Raw genomic sequence first — 25255 nt, 5'->3', positions numbered from 1 at the left:
CATATAGCATGTATAACTTTTCATTATTAAAACTGTATTTTTGAATGCATAAATGGAGACAATGTCTCCAAACTTTATTTGGACACTTGGATTGTGTAAACTACACCACATAAATTTGCAATTCCAACAAATCTTTGCTAAACAAAATTTTAATTTTAATTTTAATTTAAAAGTGGAATTAATGGCTCCCAATTAATTTAAATTTTTAAAAAAGAGATAGCTAAAATTCTAAAACAAACCCCCCTTCTTTAGTCTATTACAGAATATCTTGGAATTTGAAGGTCACTTGAGTGAAAGAAACTCTTTATTTAATCACATTATCAACACATACTGACTTAGTCATCTACTTTGTGTAATTACATTTTTTGTGGGGCAGTGCCCACCAGGACCTATGGTAATGTTTCTCCTCATTGCCCTGCATGTTATAGCTTGGATATAATATGTACATAAGATTTTGACATAGTGGTATGATTGGGAAAAAATGATTTAGTGAGAAATGGTTGTTCAAGCATCAAACAACATTGGCATAATTGTGACACTGAACAACATCTATCAAACAACATCGGCACAAGTGTGAAACTCTTGCAAGCCTAAACACGTTTCCTCCCCTCCATCCTCCACTCTTTAAATTGGTATCTTTTTTTATTGCAACATTTTTGCAATAACATCATAGACATATTCTATTTCTTTAATGTATCTTTGCACTTTTAAAAATAATTATTAATTTATGCTATAATTTAAAATGGTGTGACTTTGTATAATGTGTAAAACAATCTATAAATATAAATATTATTATGTAGACGAGAAAACTACACTATCACTAAAGCCATATTTTTCGGAGATACCTTTGAAAAAGAAAATCATCAATAAAAATCTGGAGATCACTAGAAGAAATCGAAATGATAAGTTGAATGCTTATGGGATTATTTAAAGATCGCTTTCAACAATGAGAAAAATGGCAAAATATATATGGTAACTCAATGTCCATCATGACGTTCAGCGTTATTCATACTTTACATCCTCCTCGTCTTTTGAAGGTAAAATTTATTTAGAAATTTTCTATTTAAATATATATATATTTTTAAATTTTATAAAGGTGGTAAAAGGAATTTAGTTTAAATGGTATAGTTTTGTTCAAGTTTTTGAAAATATGTTGGTTTTTTTGGTATTTATAGAATGTTGGTTTTATTTAGTGAAATAGTAGATTTTTGCAGTATTCATGAAATATTGGTTTTATTAGTAAATATATAAGTTTTATTAGTGGAAATCTCGTTAACTTTTCTAAAAAAAAAAAAAAAAATAGTATCAAAAATTCTTTGAAATTTGTTTTTATGATAAAAATAAATTTTGCATAAACAAAAACTTTTGATGCATTAAAAAATTTTGAAACTTAATAACTATAACCAAAATTTCCCAAAATTTACATATTTTTTATTTAAATTTATAAGCTCTCTCATTTCAATTTATAATTTAAAATAATTCATCAGTCAAGTCCATCAATATAATAATTGTCGCATGTCAAAAAATAATTAATATAGTATCGTGGTTAATATTTACCATTACTCTGAAAATTAAAATTAAACTGTATCACGGTATAAAAAAAATAAACAAATAAATTTAAATTAAACTGATAGTCTTTAAAAGTCCGCAGCCGACGACCCTAACTAAACCGTCCCACGTTACACGCACATGTAACCTACTCAAAGAATTCTTTAGCAAGTGGCCGACCAAGGTGGGGCCGGAAGTGCAGGCCTGCGTGACGTTCCGGACTCTAGCGTCTGACTGAGTGAAGGATGTTGGCTTAATCCCTTTCACTTTGGGGTAGATGAGGATTACAGAAACTTTTTAACTGTCGGCCACATGAATTTAATTATTATTCCAATTTAGCCATATCTCCGGGGTCCACTCTTAGCTGTGCCCAGACCGACTGACGGGATCGAAATCTTATCTTTTGGACTTTGGGCTCCTCTTTAAATCTCGGGATCCTTCCTCTAATCATCTTTTTCTTTTTGACTTTGGGGCACATGATAGTGATTTCACGCGGATGGCATCTAATAATCTTATCTTTTTCTTTGGTTGGTTTTCCCACTGACGGGATCAAAATCTTATCTTTTTGACCTGGGATGTTAACATTTGTTGTATCAGCGATAGAAAAATTAATTGGCGACCATTTGTTGATCAGTGAGGAAGAGAACAGCATTTCACTTGTCAATCTGACCCAGCGTTTTCCTTCATCTTTATCGTCGCTCGTCAATCTGCCATCTTATTTCTCTGTGGATCACTGCACTGCATTCATAATAATGGCTCTCACAGTCGCTTCCGCCTCCCCCTTCATCTGTAACATGATATTATCAATAATGGCTCTCACAGTGGCTTTCGCCTTCCCCTCCATGTTTAATATCACATTAATTCTGTGTATCGTTGCATCCATAATAATAATGGCTCTCACACTCGCTTCCGCGTCCACTTCCAGCTCTGCATCTGCCCCTAGCAATTCCGCGTCCACTTCCAGCTCTGCATCTGCGCCTTGCAATTCCGCGTCCACTTCCAGCTCTGCATCTGCCCCTAGCAATTCCGCGTCCACTTCCAGCTCTGCATCTGCGCCTAGCAATTCCGCGTCCACTTCCAGCTCTGCATATGCGCCTAGCAATTCCGCGTCCACTTCCAGCTCTGCATCTGCGCCTAGCAATTCCGCGTCCACTTCCAGCTCTGCATCTGCGCCTAGCAATTCCGCGTCCACTTCCAGCTCTGCATCTGCCCCTAGCAATTGCAGGTATGATGTTTTTTTAAATCATTACGGCGATGATGTTAAAAATAACTTCGCCAGCCATCTATACCGACGGCTTCATTCCCACGGATTGCAAGTGTTTCTCGACCAGCCGGAAATGGAGCGCGGAGAAAAAATAGTTCCTCAAATAGAAGGAGCTATAGCAACCGCATCCGTCCAAGTCGCTATTTTCTCCCCTGGATACGCAAAGTCAAGATGGTGTCTTGACGAACTCGTCAGCATGTTGAGGTCCAACGCCACCGTCATTCCAGTTTTTTTCAAAGTTGAACCTTCTGAAGTACGATGGACAGATGCCGGAGCAAAGGGGTTGTATGCTGAAGCAATTGCTCAGCATGAAAAGAACAAAAGATACCCTCCGGAAAGAATTGCGCTTTGGAGGGACGTACTGAAGAGAGCTTCACACATAAGCGGTTACGAGCTGAAGAGATGTCAAGGGTTGGTACTATTCTCTCATTCTCTGTATTAGCATAACTGTACTGATAAACAAAGCAAAGCTTCAAATACTAATGCAGTTCTTACTCTCTTGCCAATAACCAGTGACGAAGGCGAGCTCGTCGACGAGGTAGCGCGACAGGTGCTGAAAAAGGCTAGACTGGCACCATTGCATGTAGCAACACATCCAATTGGATTGGATGAAGAGCTACAAGACTTTGAAAGGACGGTGTTATTGGAGAAGCAGCAAAACAGAGGGCCACCCATTATTTTGATTACGGGTTCTGGTGGGGTGGGGAAAACCACCCTGGTAAAAGCGTTTTTTAACAAATACAGATCAGATTACGAGCGGTGCTGTTTTTTGGCTGAGGTAAGGGACTCTGCAGTGAGAAACAATTTAACTTCCCTGCAAGGTCAACTCTGTAAGGACTTAAGTGGAGAGACTTTGGAAATGCGCAACATTCCTGAAGGTATAGGCAAGTTAGAGCAATATTGCTCCCGTTCTCAATCTCTCGTCATTTTAGATGACGTGGATAGTAATGACCAGTTGGATGCACTGTTATCACCCGTGAAGGACCTCCTTCCTTATGGTAGTTTAATTTTAGTTACGTCTCGTGATAAGAGTGTTCTTAGTAAATATGCAGGGATAGAAGAGTTCTCCATTTACCATATGAAAGGCCTGGGTCGTGATCATTCTCAACAGCTTTTTTGCTGGCATTCCTTTAACCGCCCTCATCCTGCTGAGGGTTACGAAGAATTAGTTGGAAGGTTTTTGGATGTTTGCAACGGATTGCCATTATCTCTCAAAGTGATTGGGTCGCTACTTCGCTTTGAAAGCCGTGAGGTTTGGGAAGCCCGGCTGCGCAAACTAACCCAAGTGCTTCCCCTGGAAATACAAAATACACTTATGATTAGCTATGACAGTCTTGATGACCAGGAAAAGGAAATATTCATAGATAGTGCCTGTTTTTTTATTGGAATAAAGGCAGAGACAGCCATAAGAGTATGGTTCGGATCTGGCTGGGAAGGATCTTTGGGACTTCGGACTCTACAAAACAAATGTCTTGTGGAGGTAGACAGTGAAGGCTGTATAAAACTTCACGATCACCTGAGAGACCTGGGCAGAAATTTGGCGGACAAAGGGCCTCTAGGGTGTGGGTTTCGTATGTGGGGCGCAACAGACAACTGTTTCCGTAATGTGCGGCCCCAATCAACTGTAGGTGTTTCAATCTCTAGACATGATGTTGTGTTCTCAATTTTTATTTTTATTTTTTGCTTTTAAGTTTTGTGTTCTCACATTGTTAGAGAATCGTGTCAGGGCATAGAAGTGTTCAAATTTACGCTTAGAGAATCGTGTCATTGCATACAAGTGTTGTTTCTAACTCACTTTGCTTTACCAATTTAGGTGCGAGGAATAAGCATGGTTCCACAATGGTCAGACGAATCGTTCCAAAGTCTTGGAGAGTTGAGCAATGACATCGATGTTGATGTGAACGGGTTGCAGCTGCTCAGAGCTCCGGTTGATTGTTTGGAAAGCTTATTCAATAGGATGAGGCAGCCAAAACTTGTATGGCTTCGCTGTGAGATATATTTAACTAGGTCCCTACCGACGTGGATTTTATCACGGTCCTCGCTACCCTCCTGGATCCCATTAAAGGATCTAAGAGTCTTAGAAGTGGTGGAGCTGTGGAAAACAACCCCGTACAGCTTTACCATAAACCCGAAACCACCGGTATTGGGAACTTTGTGGCCCGAAAATAAGGTACGTTTAGTTTTTTTTGGTGGTTTATTTCTGGGTTGTCTATTTTAATACAAGTGTAATATTTTAATAGAAGTGTAATATGCTGCAGCAAGTGTTTTATTTTATTTTATTTTTATTTTTAAATAAGTTAAAAACTTCCAAAATCACATGTATATAAAGTATCATACATAACAATCATAAATTTTAATTTAAGATATTATAATTTTTTCAATTTTTTTATTTTATTTTGTTTAAATAAGTTAAAAACTTCTAAAATCATTTGTATATAAAGTATGTTACATAAAAATCATAAATTTTAATTTAAGATATAATTTTTTCCCAATTTAAAATATTATAATTTTTCTTATCCTTAAATTGTTATATATTAATTGTATAAAATATGTTACGAGATAATTATAAATTATAGTTTGAAGTATCTATTATATCTATGTTATATAGTAATCATAAACTTCAATTTAAGATAGTCTTGGGATTTATAACTCTTGTTATGGTTAAATTGTTATATATTAACTATACATTATATTTTACATTGTAAAAGGTAGACTTAGGAATTTATAACTTTTCTAATCAATATTGAGTAATGATTGAATTGAGACTTTTGTAATCCATATCAAATTTTTGAGACAAGGTTTTTGGGGATAATCACATCAAAATTCATTTGTCTACGCGTTTGGAACCACACTTGTTGAAGTCGACAAATGAATTTTGATGCGCCGAAAACCTTGTCTCAAAAATATTGAATAAATTAAAAATATGAAGTTTTTGATTCACTCATTAAGATTTAGATTAATTTAAATTGTTATAAAGACCTCCAAAACCATGTAAAAGTGGAAACTTGTTCATTACCTTTGTATATATTATGAAAAGTTTAGGTTGAATAATGCTAGGTCTAAACTAGCTAAAATACTGTAAGGGTGAAGCCTATTCATTACCTTTGTATATATTATGAAAAGTTTAGGTTGAATAATGCCAAGTGTGAACTAACTAAAATACTATAAGGGTGAAGCTTATTCATTACCTTTGTATATATTATGAAAAGTTTAGGTTGAATAATGCCATGTCTGAACTAGCTAAAATACTATAAGGGTGAGTCAAGTATGCACTTTGCAAAGATTTCATTGGTACAACTTCCAAGCTAGAGTTAGACTAATAGGGTCGAGACAAGTATGCACTTTGTAAAGATTTCATTGGCATAATTTCTAATTAAGTATGAAGATAATGTGAAATATATATATTTTTAGCTATTTAATTTATGTATGTAATTGATTACAATTTTATTTCATTTGAATTTGAATTGTTAAATATTTTTAAACCATTCGATAAGAGTGAAAATTTACTCCAATTTCATTAACACAAAACCTTATTATGAAATAATAAATAGATTTTAAGTAATTGAAATAGATTTACAAATAAATATATGTAATTTAAATATCCAAATTAACATTTATCTAATAATCTATTTGTTAACAAACATTCCTCCTTCTCAAGTAAGTAATTTTGGTAGAATCCACAAATATTAAGATTTTGATAATATAATTTTGTCATTTTGCAAACTCTAAATAGATTCCCTCATTTTCCTTATAAAACAAATATTTAGGGTATTATATAATCAAAATCTATAACAATCCATAAAAAATTCCTACAAAATTTATAAATAAAGCCAAAAGAAAATTAGTATTCTTTTAAAAGCGTCCTCCACTTCCTCTTCACATCATTAAGTAGTAATGCGACTAGGCTAAAAATAGATTCTTGAACCATGTCTCTTGAGAGTGAGGCTATCAAGTCATTAATATGCCGGGTAGTATATATCTACTGTTGAATTAGATAATGTACATGTTTTGATCTAACAGTGGGCATATACTACCCCAATCTACTGTTGAATTAGATAATGTACATGTTTTGATCTAACAGTGGGCATATACTACCCCACTTCTTCTTCGAATCATTAAATAGTAATGAGACCAGGTTAAAAATAGATTCTTAAACCATGTCCCTTGAGGGAACGGTTAAAAATAGATTCTTAAACCATGTCCCTTGAGGGCGAGGCTTATTTATTTATGAGGTATATAAATATCTTATTTATAAAACTATCCAGTCATTAATATACATATTTTAATGCAAGGATGAACATATATTACCCCATATTTATAAGTCAAAAAAATTAGAAATATTAATTACCTCTCTTAAAAACATTGAATGAAAAAATACAATTGAAAATTTATTCATTACTATTTATTTGTAAGATAAAGGCTTGGACAAGAAAATATGACCAACCGCTTATTCATTAAGATTTACAAGGTGTGGCATTATATATGGAAGTGATGTGGGTCAACATTAAATGACGTACTGTTGAATAGACTCGGGAATATTGTATATTTTAAAAATATATATAACATCGAGTAGAGATAATTCATTTAATCAATTAATTAACTTATTGCATTATATATGTATTACAATTGAAATGCCATTGGGAGTTAAAATAATTTTTTAAAATTTTTATTTTTTTTTAATTTTTTTTTATGTTGAGAAATGCATATAAAATTAGGCATTTCATTGTCATTGCTAATTTAAAAATTAGAATATATATATATATAATTGTTATTGGGCAATTTAAAAACTAGAAAATATATATATTAATTATTAAATATTTCAAAATTAAAGTCATACCGGATTTGACAAATTGATTGCAATATAACTTGTTTTTGGTAGGAGCATGCCAGGTTGATAGGCATCTATATGGTTTTTAGCTTGATAGTAGTAGGGTTTTGAATTTTAATCGAATTCTTTAATTATTATGGATATGTAGATAGTAAAGTAATTATTATGTGGATGTTAAAGATATAATTGGATAATTATTTAATGTAATCAAGTAATATTTAGTGATAGATTGTTGGATAAAGGGTTAAAGAGTTGAGATTTATTTCAATTGTAATTATATAGTAATTGAAGAGAGAGATTGATTGATTTTAATGATATCCACGAGTTTGAAAATCCCAAGGGACCAAGAGAATAACAACTCTAGCTCATCTTCATACTCCTTTCAATGTTGGATTTTCTGTGATGGATTTTGACTAAAAGGTTAGCAATCTGGTTGATCTTATCCTCTTCAAATGGATGGTGTATGTTGTCTACCTTTAAACTGTTTTCATGCTAAATGCAGATATCCTTGTAGGTTGTACATTCCATCACAAAATGTCATTTAGTCTCCACCACACCATTATTGTAAAACATGCTAATTCTCTTTTCCCAAACTTCTTTGGGTATCATCCACCTACAAGCCTCACATCTCAAGTGATGTGATCCAACCTTAGCTTTGCAACTAACAACCTTGCATTTCCTTTAATAGATGCCCCTAAATATGCCTTCTTACCATGGTCACAAGTTGGGTTAATCTTTTTGATGTGATGTGCTTTTTTATTCTCATTGTGTTGGGTCCATATGGCAGCCCTAAATTTTTCAAACACTAAATTTATCCATAAAAAGAAATAGGTTGTTTCACCTTGTTTGTTTGAAATTTTCTCTATAAAAAGTCTAAGGGTGACACAATGATGAAAGGGAGAGCGCCTAGGTCCAAAACCCACTTTCCCTTTTGTCTCTTTTCTCTCATTTTGATGGGGTTGACCATAATAGTGTAGTAGTTATAAGGGTTATTGATATCTCCATTCTTAAAGAGAAGAATGACCATATCGGTAGTCCATTGTCTCAGGAATATGTTTTGGATAACCTCATTGAAAATTCCTTTTATGTGAGTGGCAAGAAGATGGACACCGCATTTTGGAAAGACAACTTGAAGCCCATCTACGTCCTCTGCTTTGTTGCTTGCTAAATTCTTTATTCCTTGCTTGATATCATCCATTGTGAAGAGTTCCATTCATGTGTTTACTATGGGAGGAGTGTCTTTTCTCATGTACTTGCTCAAAGAAAAGCCTCACATACTCTAACCATTGAACATTTGTAATATTATTTTTAGTTTGCTTTATCCTTTGTTGTAGTTCTCTCCAAAATCCTAGGGGGTTATGTTTTCCAAGAGAGATTAACTCATTTCTTCTTGCACTTACATTTTTTTGGTTATACTAAGTTTTTGGTTTTTAGTTTTCTTTATTGAATGTTTTCTCTTTTAGCGATCTCTTGGCTTCCTTGCATTCTTGATCATACCATGGATTTGATGGAAAAGTACTTGTAGCCCTCTTCTTGGTATGAGGCCTTTTGCATGCACTTAAGGCCTTGTGGATTGTTGGGATCAACAGATTACTATGAACATGACCAGTCACATCCTTGGTTGTCATGTCCACCATGCTATACTCTATAACCGAGCAACACTAAATATTTCCCTATTTTCTTGATTCATGAGGACTTTATCTTGGAAAGAGCTTTCTTTTGATTGCCAAGAATTTGATTATTATGTGGACTAGTAGGAGCAAAGTCTAGTTTAACAAATAGGGATGCATGATCATATTTCATTTCAATAGGACAATCCCTAATGTCAAACAAGTAAAAGTGGATTACTTAATCTATCGCACTTTGACTATTGTAAGGTTTGCATGCAATACCCCCTTAAGTTGGGCCACCCTTTCATTCCATTGCAAATAACCATGCCAAACAAACTACATAGTCCCATGTCATATCCCCAGACTATTGTAAATATTTTTATTTACCTCGGTTAAAAGAAGGACATAAATGAAAGGATGATGATTATTATCTGTTGCATGAATTAATTAATTAATATTTATTTTATTTCAGAAATGGAATTGTGGAATAATTTCCCAGTAACAGGGATGATATGTAACTTCTAAGGAGTTAAGACATTTAAAGAAAAATAATAAAGAAACGGTTGCAAACCCTAACCACCTTTCCCCTCCCTAATCGTGGAATGGATTCCAGGAAAAGGGAGAAGGGGGGAAAAAGGAAAGCATTGTGCTGTAGAGGACAGGCAGTGGGGAAAAGGGATAGCTTACCAAGTCTGGTGAGGATCAGATGGTAAGAGCGCAGAGTGCTGCAACTAGCAAAGACAATTGTCTTTGAGTAAGCTAGGGGGGAGACTGGTCTTGGAAGACAATCTCATGGTCGGGTGGAGGACTAGCTACAGTGAAGCAGGTTGACCATATCAAGAAAACAAGAAGCGGAAGTGCAGTTGCGGAGGACAACACAGGTATGAGGTTCTACCTTAATTCAAGAAAAAGAGTAGTTAATTCCTGTATGTGGCAGTGTTTTAGAATTGAGTGTAAGAGTACACGATAGGGTGATGAGAAGCTTATTTAATTTCTTTTAAAAAATTATTAATGACAGAGGACAGTGAGTAAAGAAAAGACCCATACCCTGTAGCGTAACCACATATGTGGAATAAAACTATTTCTCATACTCGAGATGTAATCAAACTGGTAGACTTGAGTGTCGACTGTATGTAGTAGGGAAAACAAAAAAAATAGTTTTGCTGTAAAGGAATTTATCCTATAAGATAACCAAAAGTTTAGAACCCGAATACAAGATAAGAAGGAAATTTCCTCAGGCTGACATCGAAAACTATAACAAATGTTCAAGGGAACTCTAAGTAGCCATATAAGGGTTATATGATGCAGCATAGACTAGCTTGAAATAGAGCGAGTGTCGCGCCGGTATTTTCCAAGTAGAAACAAATTCTTAGGTTGAAATCATGATTTCTGTAATTGTCATAAGTATTCAAAGTGGGATAACCCTCATGCCAAGCTACGAAGATGTTTTTATTTATAAACTAGGAACTCCCTTTATTTAAAGAAGGAGAAACTAGGAAAACCTACAGGCTTCCGTGACAGTGTTGGTAAATACTGTAATGATGAGCTAAGTTAGTAGTGTGGCGGCAGGAGACCGCCCTTACCAAGACCAGCAGAGGGAAGACCCTAGGAAGCTAGCAGTTGAGAGAGGAGGAGTCGTAGTTTGGGGTGGGGTTACAAACTCATCGTCCTAGCCTTGTCACATCATGCTGAGCACAAAACCACGTAGCCTCAGAAAAGAATAGGAAGGATTACAGGACGTGGGGAAGAGCTTGACTCAGGCCAGTACAAAGGAGGAAAGAAAAACAAGATTACATGCAAACCAAAACATAGAATGAATATTTAACACCATAAAGCTGTGCGTACAATCATCTCATTAAAAGAGAGAAAAACTTGAAAATAAGATGTGCGGAAAACCTCAAGCCCATAGATTAAAGAGATTGAAATTTCCTGTACAAGGAGGCCGTGGAGCGGAATTCCCCTGTCAGGTTAAAAACAATAGGATAACTCTGCTAACAGAAATAATACATCTTTCTCATAAAATTGCGGTCCTGTAGAACTAAACAACTCATGTATTGCGCAGAAAACTGTATATACAAACATAGGGGCGGAGAGAGAACTGTAGTCGACCCCAAAATCTAGTGATTAATTTACATAAGAAGCTACAGTACAAACTGGAGCTCGGGTAGGGCAGATTACCCTCCAAATCCCTTGCTTAAAAAGTTATAAAAGACTCAAAGCCTTCGAGGCAGAACAAAAGATCTTTGGAGTAGCATGCAGAGCCACAGTCCGAGAGTTTCCATACCTGGAGTTCCGTTCTGGGCAAAGATGGGGTTACTCTTTAGTCCTGGCAAGGCCGCCAAGTAGCCATCCATGCCTATGCATACGCAAACATATAACAAAAATTAAACATGAGAACAAGCTATGCTGCCTACAACAGCAACCATTCAGGGAAATTTAAGCTCGGTTTCCTTGTTGAGGAACTTACCCGCTACGGCCAACCAGTATGTGTGTAGCACCGTCTCAAGGTTGCAGGCTGCTTCCATAACAAGTCTACCTGCGAGTGTAAGCCCGGTGTCATCGAGAGCCATTCTTGAGCCATGAAACAAAGGAACGCAAAGTTTAAGCGGTGTAAGGCGACCATACCTTTGTGCGTCATTACCTGGGGTATTGATGATCGATCCACTAGTGTCCGGGCAGGATCTGTAAGCTGGTTCTCGGTTCTAAGCGCACAGGCAGAGCTGAATGGAACCTTAGAGAGAAAGCAACAGCGAAACAAATGAGCCAACTTCGAAAGCGCCGGCAGTATAGCTTGGCAGGCCACGAAAAACATATTGCCCCTTCACCATTGGATTGAGTGATGCGATCCCCATCATCGAGGCAGCGGGATTTACCATGCAAGGCAGTGGAATGGACAAGCCTGCCGGCCACGTACAGCACGAGACCAGACAGAAATTAATTAACTTGATAAATTGGATAAGGTGTATCACATGATAGCGAAAGAAAAACCATAAATAGTTCATTAACCGAATGCCGCGTGGATTACACGCATGAGACTTTATATAAACCAAGATATAACAGTACATCAGCTCTTAAGCCATAGGACACGTGGAGTGAGTAAAGCCAATCTCTTAGTTATCCTTGGGTAGGGGAGATTACATAAAGGTAAAGTTAATTAAAAAAAATTCCTGCGTGGAGACGTTACAAGTGGTATCAGAGCCTAGGGACAAAAACTGTGACCTTTGGGCACTGAAGGACAAAAAAAAAAAACACACGTTGTATTTACAACTTATTTCGTTCCTAATGTGTGCATAAGCAAACAGATAATGTGATAACCCTTTCACTGACATTGGTTTGTGGTAAGAACAGGAACAACAGAGGACTGACAACATGAGGAGAACAGATAGTGTGTCCCATAGGTTTGGGGCGGGGCAAGGGCCTGCAACGGGTTCTGGAAACAATCTCGAGTTATGGGTTCAGCTGGGTGAGGAAGCACACAATACCAATATGGTGATTTTGGAAACAATACAAGAACTGAAAAATGAGATGGCCCGGTTACAGGAAGATAATGCAAGGTTAACTATGGAGCAGGAGAGGATCATCAAAAGCTTATCCGACAGGCAGAATCAATAGTCATCGAATCCCAGTGCTGAGTAGCAAAGAATGTCAGGAGAACGGAATCCTCACACAGAGCCCGAAGAATCAGAAGGAAGGGAGGAGGAACACTCGGATAATGCCTCCGAACAGCAGACATCCAAAAGGCAACGGATAGAGTTGCAAGGGGAATTCCGTAAAATCAGGCCACCATACTTTGACGGAGAACATGAGGAAGCAACGGAGGCCTAGTTGATCAATATGAACAAATACTTCCAGCTGTATGAGTACGACCACAACCTCAAGGCACGGTTGGCCATTTTGCAATTACAGGGAAAGGCCACTTTGTGGTGGGAGGAGGTTAAGATGGTAAAAGGGGTAAGCGAACAAAATATCACCTGGGAGAAATTTCAAAGATATTTTACCTGACCGAGTGCTTCTACGATGAGAAGGCAAGAGAATTCCATGACCTGTGGTTGGGGCAGCAGACTATGGACGAATTTATTACTCGCTTTACCTCCCTACTCCGTTATGTGCCCTATATACGGGAAGAAAAAGCTAAAGTACAGAGGTTTGTTAGCAGCTTACCGATGAGTATGAGGGAAATGATTGAATTTGACAACCCAAAGACGATGGACAAGGCTATCCACAAGGCTCGAATTTGTTATCAACAAAGCAAACAGAAAGGAGATGTCCTGGTAAGAAGTGGGTCGATAAGAAAGGCAGCAAATTGGTTGGAAGCACCAAGGGTAATCGCGATGGAGTTAGCAAAGGACTCGCCAAGGGCAAATCAGCAGAAACTCACAAAAAAATTCGCTTCGATTACAGCCCCCCAGTGAGTCCAGAACCAATGATCGAACCGGGAAAATAGACAATGAAGGGACAACAAGGCCCCCAGTGCAATGTTGGGGCTATGGTGGGCCCCATTATGTGAAAAACTGCCCCCAGCGAAAAGGAGCTGAACAGGTCTCTCAGGTTTATGAAGCCTCTACAGTTGGCGATGTAGGATGAACTCTGCCAAAGATTAATGCTGCTTTGGAAGATCGCCAGGTGAAGTACCAGCCGACCATGGTGGAATTTGAAGGTAAACTCTTAGACCTTGCTGTAACTGTTTTAATTGACCCTGGTGCAACGTTAAGTTACATTAGTCCTAGAATTGTGGAACATTGTAAGTTACAGCCTGTTAAGTTTAAGACCCCTTGGCTAGTTCAGTTGGCAACAGGGGCAAAAAGGCAGGTAATGTCTAAGGTTAAAAACTGCCCAATAGAAATAGCAGGACAACCCATGACAGCAGATTTAAATGTGCTCCCCCTTGGCTCGTATGATATACTGATTGGTATGGACTGGCTAGAAAAACACTGGTCCATAATTAATTGTAAGACCAAGACTATCAGTTATAAGGATGAGCTGGGAATAGAGCAAGAGGTGCAGGGGATTAAGCAGCCAGTGTAGATTCGGCCCATAACTGCCTCACAGTTAGCAAAATGCATCAGGAAGGGGTGTCAAATTTATGCCATCTAAGTGGGGTACGCCAACTCGAAAGACAAAATAACCACATTGGAGAATATTCATGTGATACAGGAATTTGCTGATGTATTTCCGGAAGAGATACCTGGATTGCCACCCAAAAGGGACATAGATTTTACCATAGAACTGGTGCCAGGGGCAGCCCCAGTTTCTCGAGCACCCTACAGAATGAGTGTACCAGAATTAACAGAGCTGAAGATGCAATTACAGGAGCTGTTGGACAAAAAATACATTCGCCCCAGTGTGTCCCCTTGGGGAGCCCCGGTATTGTTCGTTAAGAAAAAAGACGGGACTCTCCGCATGTGTATGGACTATCGTCAGTTAAACAAATTGACAATAAAAAACAAGTACCCTCTGCCCCGAATCGATGAACTGTTCGACCAGGTGAAAGGAGAAACAATTTTCTCAAAGATTGATTTGTGATCAGGGTATCACCAAATCCGGTTTAAAGAAGAAGACATAGCTAAGACAACTTTTAGAACTCGGTATGGCCACTATGATTTTGTGGTGTTACCCTTCAGGTTGACTAACGCTCCCGCCACCTTCATGTGTTTGATGAATAGTGTGTTTCATCGGTATTTGGATAAGTTTGTGCTGATCTTTATTGACGATATATTGATTTACTCTCGGACTAAAGAGGAGCATTAGGAGCACCTCAGGTTAGTATTGCAAACCCTATGAAAACACCAATTGTTTGCTAAGTTCAGTAAATGTGAATTCTTTAAGGAGAATATAAAGTATTTAGGCGACATCATCACTAAAGAGGGGATTGCTGTGGATCCTGAAAAGATAAGGACTATTATGGAATGGCCAGTACCCAAAGATGTGGCGGATATCCGATCTTTCATGGGGCTGGCAGGTTATTACCGACAGTTTGTAGAGGGATTCTCAAGAGTTGCTTATCCAATCACATCCTTGCAGAAAAAAGGGAGAACCTTTGGGTGGACTCCTGAATGTCAAAAAAGTTTCGAACAACTTAAGTACCTACTCACCACGGCGCCTATTCTAAGCATAGACGACCCCAGTAAGGAGTATGTGGTGTGTACTAACGCAAGTAAGGAAGGGGTAGGAGGTGTGTTAATGCAGGAAGGAAAGGTGATAGCGTATGAATCAAGAAAGTTAAAAGAGCATGAGCAGAAATATTCTGCTTACGATCTAGAGCTGGCTGCTGTGATTCATGCCCTGAAAATGTGGCGACATTACCTCATGGGGAAAAAATTCCTGTTATTAACAGACCACCACAGTCTGACCAATTATTTCAATCAGCCCACTCTAAATGCGAGACAAGCACGGTGGGTGGATTTTCTGAGTAGTTTTGATTTTGAGATTAAACATTTAAAGGGGAAGGAGAATCGGGTGGCTGATGCATTGAGTCGGAAGTTGCAATGCTTATATGAGATTTCTTGTAGTGAAGGGAAAAGCCCCTTCGGGGAGATGATCCAAAAGGTAGCCGAACAAGATGTTGTTTATCAACAAATAAAACAACAAGTGCAGCTACCGAACAGCAAAGAAAAACAGCCGGATTATGCTTTAGATGCTGCTGGAAAGTTGTACTATAAGGGTAGGTTGTACGTACCCAATCAAAACAGCATTAAAAACCTGATATTGGATGAGTATCATAGGAGTCATTATGCCGGACACCCAGGATATCAAAAGATGGTCACCGCACTCCAGAAAGGATATTATTGGCCGGGAATGAAGAAAGATGTGGCTGGATACTTGGCTCGATGTTTAGAATGTCAACAAATTAAAGTAGAACACCAACATCCTGCGGGTTTGTTACAACCAATACCCATTCCAGAATGGAAGTGGGAAACCATCACTATGGATTTTATAACAGGTTTGCCAAAATCAAAGAAGAACAATGACTCCATCATGGTTGTGGTGGACAAACTAAGCAAGTCAGCACATTTTATACCAGTGCAATCTACGTACAGAGCTGTGCAGATCACTCATGTATTCATGCAAAATATATTTAAGCTGCATGGGTTACCCAAGACAATAATTTCAGACCGTGATGTAAAATTTACATCGGTCTTTTGGAGGACATTGTTTGAAGAATTGGGAACTCAGCTGAACTTCAGCATGGCTTATCACCCTCAAACCGACGGACAAACTGACGGGTGAATCAAGTGGTGGAAGATATGTTGAGGGCTTTTGTGATGCAGCAACCAAACAAGTGGGAAGACTATCTTCATTTGGTTGAGTTCGCATACAATAATGGCTACCACACATCATTGCGGATGAGCCCTTTTGAAGTATTGTATGGGCGAAAGTGTCGCACCCCCTCAAGCTGGAGTGGACCAGAAGACAGATTGAGATTAGGCCCTGAAATGCTTAAGGAAATGGAGGAACTGGTGAAAAAGGTGCGCTCTAATTTGAAGGCAGCTCAGGATAGGCAAAAGAACTTCGCTGACTAGAAAAGGAGGTTTAAGGAATATCAGGTCGGTGACCATGTGTATGTGAGAATTCGAGCAAAAAAGAGCACACTACAGTGGAGCGGGTGCTCTAAGTTGGCACCTCGATATTGTGGACCATTTCAAATCTTAGCAAGAATTGGACCTGTGGCGTACCAGCTCGCTCTGCCTAGTCACATACGAGTTCACAATGTCTTTCATATCTCCGTGTTAAAAAATTATGTTTATGATCCTAAACATGTAATTAATTGGCAGGAGATACAAGTGAGAATTATCTCCTAAAGATCAATCTAAATGTTTTCTCTTAAAAGAAAAACTAACTTAGGGTGTTTCATGTTGCAGGTAGAACCAGAAGGAGAAATCCGGGTCGAACCACTGAGCATCCTCGACCAGAGAGAAGTCACGCTACGGAAGCGGGATATTACCCAAGTTAAGGTGCAGTGGCAGCACTTCGGGCCTAATGAGGCCATTTGGGAGGACGAAGAATTTATGAAACAGATCTCAGGGGGGGAGATGTCATATCCCCAGACTATTGTAAATATTTTTATTTACCTCGGTTAAAAGAAGGACATAAATGAAAGAATGATGATTATTATTTGTTGCATGAATTAATTAATTAATATTTATTTTATTTCAAAAAAGGAATTGTGGAATAATTTCTCAGTAAAAGGGATGATATGTAACTCCTAAGGAGCTAAGACATTTAAAGAAAAGTAATAAAGAAACGGTTGCAAACCCTAACCACCTTTCCCCTCCCTAACCGTGAAATGGATTCCAGGAAAAGGGAGAAGGGGGAAAAAGGAAGGCACTGTGCTGTAGAGGACAGGCAGTGGGCAAAAGGGATAGCTTACCAAGTTTGATGAGGATCATATGGTAAGAGCGCAGAGCGCTGCAACTAGCAAAGACAGTTGTCTTTGAGTAAGCTAGGAGGGAGACTGGTCTTGGAAGACAGTCTCATGGTTGGGCAGAGGACTAGCTACAATGAAGCAGGTTGACCATATCAAGAAAGCAAGAAGCGGAAGTGCAGTTGCGGAGGACAACACAGGTATGAGGTTCTGCCTTAATTCAAGAAAAAGAGTAGTTAATTCTTGTATGTGGCAGTGTTTTAGAATTGAGTGTAAGAGTACACGATAGGGTGATGAGAAGTTTATTTAATTTCTTTTAAAAAAATTATTAACGACAGAGGGCAGTGAGTAAAGAAAAGACCCATACCCTATAGCGTAACCACATCTGTGGAATAAAACTATTTCTCAGACTCGAGATGTAATCAAACTGGTAGACTGGAGTGTCGACTGTATGTAGTAGGGCAAACCAAAAAAAATAGTTTTGCTGTAAAGGAATTCATCCTATAAGATAACCAAAAGTTTAGAACCTGAATACAAGATAAGAAGGAAATTTCCTCAGGCTGACAGTGAAAACTATAACAAATGTTCAAGGGAACCCTAAGCAGTTGTATAAGGGTAATATGATGCAACATAGACTAGCCTGAAATAGAGTGAGTGCCGCGCCGGTATTTTCCAAGTAGTATCAAATTGTTAGGTTGAAATCATGATTTCTGTGATTGTCATAAGTATTCAAAGTGAGATAATCCTCATGCTAAGCTACGAAGATGCTGTTATTTATAAACCAAGAACTCCCTTTATTTAAAGAAGGAGAAACTAGGAAACCCCTACAGGCTTCCGTGACAGTGTTGGTAAATACTGTAATGATGAGCTAAGTTAGTAGTGTGGCGGCAGGAGACCGCCCTTACACCAAGACCAGCAGAGGGAAGACCCTAGGAAGCTGGCAATTGAGAGAGGAGGAGCCGTAAGTTTGGGTGGGGTTACAAACTCACCGTCCTAGCCTCGTCACATCATGCTGAGCACGGAACCACGTAGCCTCGGAAAAGAATAGGAAGGATTACAGGACGTGGGGAAGAGCTTGACTCAGGCCAGTACAAAGGAGGAAAGAAAAACAAGATTACATGCAAACCAAAACATAGAATGAATATTTAACGCCATAAAGCTGTGCGTACAATCATCTCATTAAAAGAGAGCAAAACTTGAAGATAAGCTGTGCGGAAAACTTGAAGATCATAGATTAAAGAGATTGAAAGTTCCTGTACAAAGAGGCCGTGGAGCGGAATTCCCCTGTCAGGTTAAAAACAATAGGATAACTCTGCTAACAAAAATAATACATCTTTCTCATAAAATTGCGGTCCTGTAGAACTAAACAACTCATGTATTGCACAGAAAACTGTATATACAAACATAGGGACGGACAGAGAACTGTAGTCGACCCCAAAATCTAGTGATTAATTTACATAAGATGTTACAGTACAAACTGGAGCTTGGGTAGGGCAGATTACCCTCCAAATCCCTTGCTCAATAAGTTATAAAAGTCTCAGAGCCTTCGAGGCAGAACAAAAGATCTCTGGAGTAGCATGCAGAGCCACAACCGGAGAGTTTCCATACCTGGAGTTCCGTTCTGGGCAGAGATGGGGTTACTCTTTAGTCATGGCAAGGCCGCCAAGTAAAGGTAGCCATCCATGCCTATGCATACGCAAACATATAACAAAAATTAAACCTCAGAACAAGCTATGCTGCCTACAACAGCAACCATTCAGGGAAATTTAAGCTCGGTTTCCTTGTTGAGGAACTTACCCGCTACGGCCAACCAGTATGTGTGTAGCACCGTCTCAAGGTTGCAGGCTGCTTCCATAACAAGTCTACCTGCGAGTGTAAGCCCAGTGTCATCGAGAGCCATTCTTGAGCCATGAAACAAAGGAACGCAAAGTTTAAGTGGTGTAAGGCGACCATACCTCTGTGCGTCGTTACCTGGGGCATTGATGATCGATCCACTAGTGTCCGGGCAGGATCTGTAAGCCGGTTCTCGGTTCTGAGTGCACAGGCGGAGCCGAACGGAACCTCGGAGAGAAAGCAACAGCGAAACAAATGAGCCAACTCCGAAAGCGCTGGCAGTGTAGCTTGGCAGGCCGTGAAAAACATATTGCCCCTTCACCGTTGGATTGAGTGATGCGATCCCCACCATCGAGGCAGTGGGATTTACCATGCAAGGCAGTGGAATGGACAAGCCTGCCGGCCACGTACAACACGGGACCGGACAAAAATTAATTAGCTTGAGAAATCAGATAAGGTGTATCACATAATAGCGAAAGAAAAATCATAAATGGTTCATTAACTAAATGTCGCGTGGATTACATGCATGAGACTTTATATAAACCAAGATATAACAGTACATCAGCTCTTAAGCCATAGGACACGTGGAGTGAGTAAAGCCAATCTCTTAGTTATCCTTGGGTAGGGGAGATTACATAAAGGTAAAGTTAATTAAAAGAAAATTTCCTGCGTGGAGACATTACATCCCAGTAATTCTGTTGGGCCACCCTTTCATTCCATTGCAAATAACCGTGCCAACCAAACTACAGAGTCCCAGTAATTCTGTTGGAAAGAGTGCCACGCCCCCATTTCCATCCTGTGAATCTCTTTCTCATGATTGACCTTCACCCTCTTCCAACCATAAGGTATTGTTTTCTTCTCTATTTTCATTGCTCAACTAGAGAGATTGGTTGTTAGTTGTTTTTGCATTAAAGTCACCCATTAACATTATTCATCCAAAAAAACTAAATAAAGAGATATCTCCTCTCAACCAGGGAAAATGGTTTTTTTTTTTGAAAAATAACAAGCAAACATCCTAAAAGTAACCTCTTCTATTATTTATAGCCAAATGTGTTGTTTGTTTGGGTCTTCTTTTTCAATTTTTACAGTTCCAACCAAATGTATTGTTTGTTTGAGTCTTCTTTTTCCACTTTTACAATTCGAGGAAAAAATATGATTCCCATGTCTTTTGAGTATTTCCTTTCCTTTATTCCAAACTAAAATGTTTTTGTAATTCTCCAAATCTGGACCTTTACATTAATCATGATCATGTTTTTTTTACAAGAATGATAATATCTTTCCCCTTTGAGAAAACAACCTGTTTTTTATATTTTTTAATTACAAAAGTTTTGAACTATCTGCGACACGTACAACAGGAGACCAATGATGATCATCCACAACTAGCAGCTAATCGTATCTCGTAAGCATCTATCAGGGAGGGTGGACCACTGTAATGAGCGAAAACAGAGGACAAATAGAAATGCATAAGGCGAATTGATACCCTCTTCTCAACTTATTTATGTTTTTAAGATTTTTCATTTTATTTAAAAAAATATTTTTATATCTGGTTTGCTTTTGTGATAAAGGTCATGTCTATAAATATTTAATTTAATTAAATAAATTATTGACTTGTGTTTCTTATTAAAATATTTTTTTATTTTTATTTTTCATTTTAATTCAATCTTGTTTTATTCTAATTAAATAAATCACATTTTTATTTTTATTATTAAATTCTTTTTTAAATAAATTGATTGCTTATTTTTGTTATTAAATTATCTTTTATTTTTATTTTTCATTTTAATTCAATCTTGTTTTTTTCTAATTAAATAAATCACATTTTTTTTTTTTATTAAATTATTTTTTTATTGCTTTATAATTTGTCTATGTTGCATGGGATCTGTGTCCTAAAAAAATACTCATGTACCTGTGTCCCCGAGTTCAGGGACTTTTGACTTTTGGACCCTTAGAAACACCCCCAAACTGTTGGGGATTCCATTGGGGATTTGGGGGGATTTGGGGATGTTTTTGATAGATTTCAAGGGTTTTCTGGGCAGATTTCAGAGATGCTTTGGGAAGGTTTTATGGATAATCCAAGCACAAAGCTTCAATTTTGACAATCATGGACATTGATGATTGAACAATATGATTATTTTTCTCATTCATCTTTTTTGGAATGCATTGAATCTAAATTTTTTGTACAAGTTGCAGCTCAAAACATGGGTTTAACATGGGGAATGCATTGAATCTAAATTTTTTGTACAAGTTGCAGCTCAAAACATGGGTTTTGTATGATGGGTTTCATTTTGGATTTCTAGTGATTTAGATATTAGATTTTCAATGGTAAAATTACAAAAAACACCCTTCATGTCAAGAAAACAGAAAATACAATGATCCTTGTGGTTATTTTTCTTGTTCTTTCTTAAGATCATCTCAGCTTTTACATATTGTATGTGGGTTTTGAAGTTCAGTGCTTCTTTCATCCCAAACTCAACCATTGTGAAAACAATCACATAATTGTGAATTGGATTGAGTACTAAATGTTTAAATAAATTCATATTCCATCCCAAACTCAACCATTGTGAAAACAATCACATAATTGTGAATTGGATTGAGTACTAAATGTTTAAATAAATTCATATTCAATCCCCTTCTTAATCTCAAATATGAATTTAATATGATTAGAAAATCAAATTATTTTATTGTGGTTTTCAACACAGCGATAAAAGTTTGCAAAACCTATTGAAAATGGAATGCCTTTTGTGTTTAAAATAGTCATCATTAACAAGAAATATGAGGAAAAAGATTAATATAAAGACAGTTCTCCTTGATATATTGTTCGTTGACCTTATTACAAATTTAAAGTAGTTACAGTGAACTTTCGTAAAGCTCATATCTAGTGGCTAATAATGATTTTAGAAATTTTGGTAATTTGAGATATATATAGGCTTTTTTTTTTTTAATTATTTTTATAATTTTTAGTAGGTATATAAATTTTTAGTAGCAATTTAAATAACCATTTTAATTTCAAGGTTTAGTTTCAGTTGAGGGAGTTGAATATAAATATTTAAATCATATAATGATTTTAAAAATCTTGGTAGTTTGAGATGTATATAAGAATTTTTTTTAATTATTTTTATCAGTTTTTATTAGCTATATAAATTTTTAGTAGCAGTTTACTGTTTAAATAATCATTTTAATTTCAACGTTTATTGCAGGCACAACTTCCTCTTCAGTTGAGGGAGTTGAATATTAGTGTGCAACTTTGGCAGCTACCAAAGTCAATAGGGTCGTTGAAGTACCTGGAAAAAATTGAACTGCACGACTTCCAAGGAACATTGCCCGAGGGATTCTTTTATCTTCGCTCATTGAAATACTTAAAACTCAGGGCCCGAAACCGAAGCATGAACCAGTTGCCAGAGTCTTTTGGGAACTTGAAAAGCCTCCTGCATCTTGACCTGTCTGACAGCGAGTATTTGCAAATGCTGCCGTCTTCCCTTCGTAATTTAACTCAGCTCCAACATATGAACCTGTCTGGGTGCGAGGGTTTGCAAATGTTGCCGCCTTCCCTTGGAGATTTAAGGGAGCTCCAACATATGAACCTGTCTGGGTGCAAGGGTTTGCAAATGTTGCCGCCTTCCCTTGGAGATTTAAGGGAGCTCCAACATATGAACCTGTCGGGGTGCACGAGCTTGAAAACGCTGCCAGAGTCCTTCATGAACTTAATTCGACTCAAATATCTCGATTTGAGTGACTGCCACGCCTTGACTCTCTCTGGCGAAATATTTGGGAATATCGGCACGCTCATACGGTTGAATTTTAGTTATTGTCACAAACTTGAAGAATTGCCCCACCAAGTCACACATCAGCAGTACCTCAAAGAACTAATTTTGGATGGTTCCAATTTAAAAGAATTGCCGAGTACCATTGGAAACCTGGGCAACTTGGAAATTCTGTCTTTCTCTGGCACTGTGTTGGAAACCTTGCCGCATTCATTCGGTAAGCTAAAGAACTTGAAGGAATTGAGACTTTGCGTCGGGAAATTGGATAATTTTCTCGACTTCGCTGGCCAGTTGAAACAGTTGACATTCTTTTCATTACGTCATTCTCCGATTAGTGAAGTGCCATTTGCCAGTGTGGACCTGGTTCAAGCTGGAGGCCGTAGATTGTTGGACAATTGCATGCTTCGACTTAAATCCTTGGACCTGTCGTGGACAAGAATAACTGAAATCTCGTTTGGTGGAGGTGTTTGCCCAGCCCTTGAACGGCTCCATCTCGTGGACTGTAAGAATCTAGTGAAGGTTGGAGCATTGCCTACATCACTAACATCACTGGATCTGAGGCTTTGTGGTGCATTAAGGAATATTACGGGGCTTCGTGACCTTAAAGAGCTTCGAGTTCTGGACATGGGCTTCTGTAGAGAAGTAGAGGAGCTGTCAATTCTGGGTGTGTGGGAGTTGAACAATCTTGAAGAAGAGGTTCAAGGAGCCCGCAGATTGTCGGACTCTTCTATTCACAACTGTATGCCTAGACTCAACCGCTTAGACCTGGCGGGGACGAGAATAACTGAAATATCATTTGGTGAAGGTGTTTGCCCAGTCCTTCAGCATCTCGATCTCAGGGGTTGTAAGAATCTAGTGGAGGTTGGAGCATTGCCGACATCACTGAAGTCGCTGTACTTGAGGAATTGTGGTGCATTAAAGAGAATAACGGGTCTTAGTGGCCTTGAACAGTTGGAATGGCTGGAGATTTCTGGTTGTGGATCAATAGAGGAGCTGCCAGGTCTGGAAACGTTGATATCACTGAAGGAGCTGGAGATAGATAAATCTATGGAGACAATACGGGCGTTGGCTGAGGCGGCAAATCACAGGGTGAAAATCGGGTATTTTTGAGCAGCATGTTTTTCTTTAACAAGCTACATTTTACAGACAGTTCCCAATCTGTATGTTCTTTAGCGGCTCGATTTCACATATTGTCAGAATCTAGTGGAGGCTGGAGCAATGCCGACATCACTAACATCACTGAACTTGCATTTTTGTCGTGCATTAAGGAATATTACCGCAAAGCTTCGTGGCCTTGCAAAGCTTCGAAATCTGCACATGGAGGGGTGTCAACTTAAACAATTTTCCTAAGGTTTTCTCAGTTGTGGAAAAAAGTTTAAGCTGATATAATTAACTTAATAATTTTTTTTTATAATAAATCATCGCATTACATGTTTAATCTGTGTAAAATTAAATTATTTTCACTATTTTCTATATAATGATTTGGGATCTCATATGGAGAATTAAATTATGAGTTTTGATTGAAATTTTCTTGGAAACTTTCACATGTTTAATCTTTGTAAAATTAAATTATGGGTTTTGATTCAAACTTTTTTTTTGCAATTGGAAACTTTCACATGTTTAATTTTTGTAAAATTAAATTATAGGTTTGGATTCTAATTTTCTTTTGCAATTAGAAACTTTTCACTATTTTCTATATAATGATTAGGGATCTCACATCTAAAATTAAATTATAGGTTTTGATTTAATATTTTTTATGTTTAATCTTTATAAAATTAAATTATAGGTTTGGATTCCAATTTTCTTTTGCAATTAAAAACTCTTCACTATTTTCTATATAATGATTTGGGATCTCACATATAGAATTAAATTATAGGTTTTGATTTAAACTTTCTTTTGCAATTGAAAATTTTTCACTATTTTCTATGTAATGATTTGGGGTTTTAAGATTTTTTTATATTATATTTTAATTTTAATTTTTCACTATTTTCTATATAATGATTTGGGGTTTTAAGATTTTTTTATATTATACTTTAATTTAAATTTTTTAAG

At 37.5% G+C, this 25255-nt stretch overlaps 2 protein-coding genes and 1 long non-coding RNA gene across 3 annotated transcripts; 1 reads left to right on the top strand and 2 right to left on the bottom strand.

The window, feature by feature from the left end:
• Positions 1–1587: 1587 nt before the first annotated feature.
• LOC149214398 (uncharacterized) lies at positions 1588–2834 on the bottom strand. Its single transcript, XR_016250916.1, has 2 exons — positions 2722–2834; positions 1588–2487 (listed from the first exon to the last, which is right to left on the bottom strand). It is a non-coding gene; the product is annotated as an uncharacterized LOC149214398 (long non-coding RNA).
• Positions 2570–24604, top strand: LOC149214396 (protein VARIATION IN COMPOUND TRIGGERED ROOT growth response-like). Its single transcript, XM_089392296.1, has 4 exons — positions 2570–3223; positions 3326–4436; positions 4626–4982; positions 22640–24604. The coding sequence occupies exons 1-4, from the start codon at positions 2886–2888 to the stop codon at positions 24311–24313; spliced, it is 3480 nt and encodes a 1159-aa protein (XP_089248422.1). The 5' UTR covers positions 2570–2885; the 3' UTR covers positions 24314–24604.
• On the bottom strand, positions 11203–20415 carry LOC149214397 (uncharacterized). Its single transcript, XM_089390900.1, has 3 exons — positions 19410–20415; positions 11718–11786; positions 11203–11606 (listed from the first exon to the last, which is right to left on the bottom strand). Exons 1-3 carry the CDS (start codon positions 19816–19818, stop codon positions 11464–11466), a joined length of 621 nt encoding a protein of 206 aa, XP_089247026.1. The 5' UTR covers positions 19819–20415; the 3' UTR covers positions 11203–11463.
• Positions 24605–25255: the final 651 nt, after the last annotated feature.

Source organism: Pinus tabuliformis, chromosome 1_1 (assembly GCF_031772625.1).
Source record: "Pinus tabuliformis cultivar Carrire ecotype Pingquan chromosome 1_1, CPIR1, whole genome shotgun sequence".
Taxonomy (NCBI): Eukaryota; Viridiplantae; Streptophyta; class Pinopsida; order Pinales; family Pinaceae; genus Pinus; species Pinus tabuliformis.
This window is presented reverse-complemented; position numbering and strand designations above follow the sequence as displayed.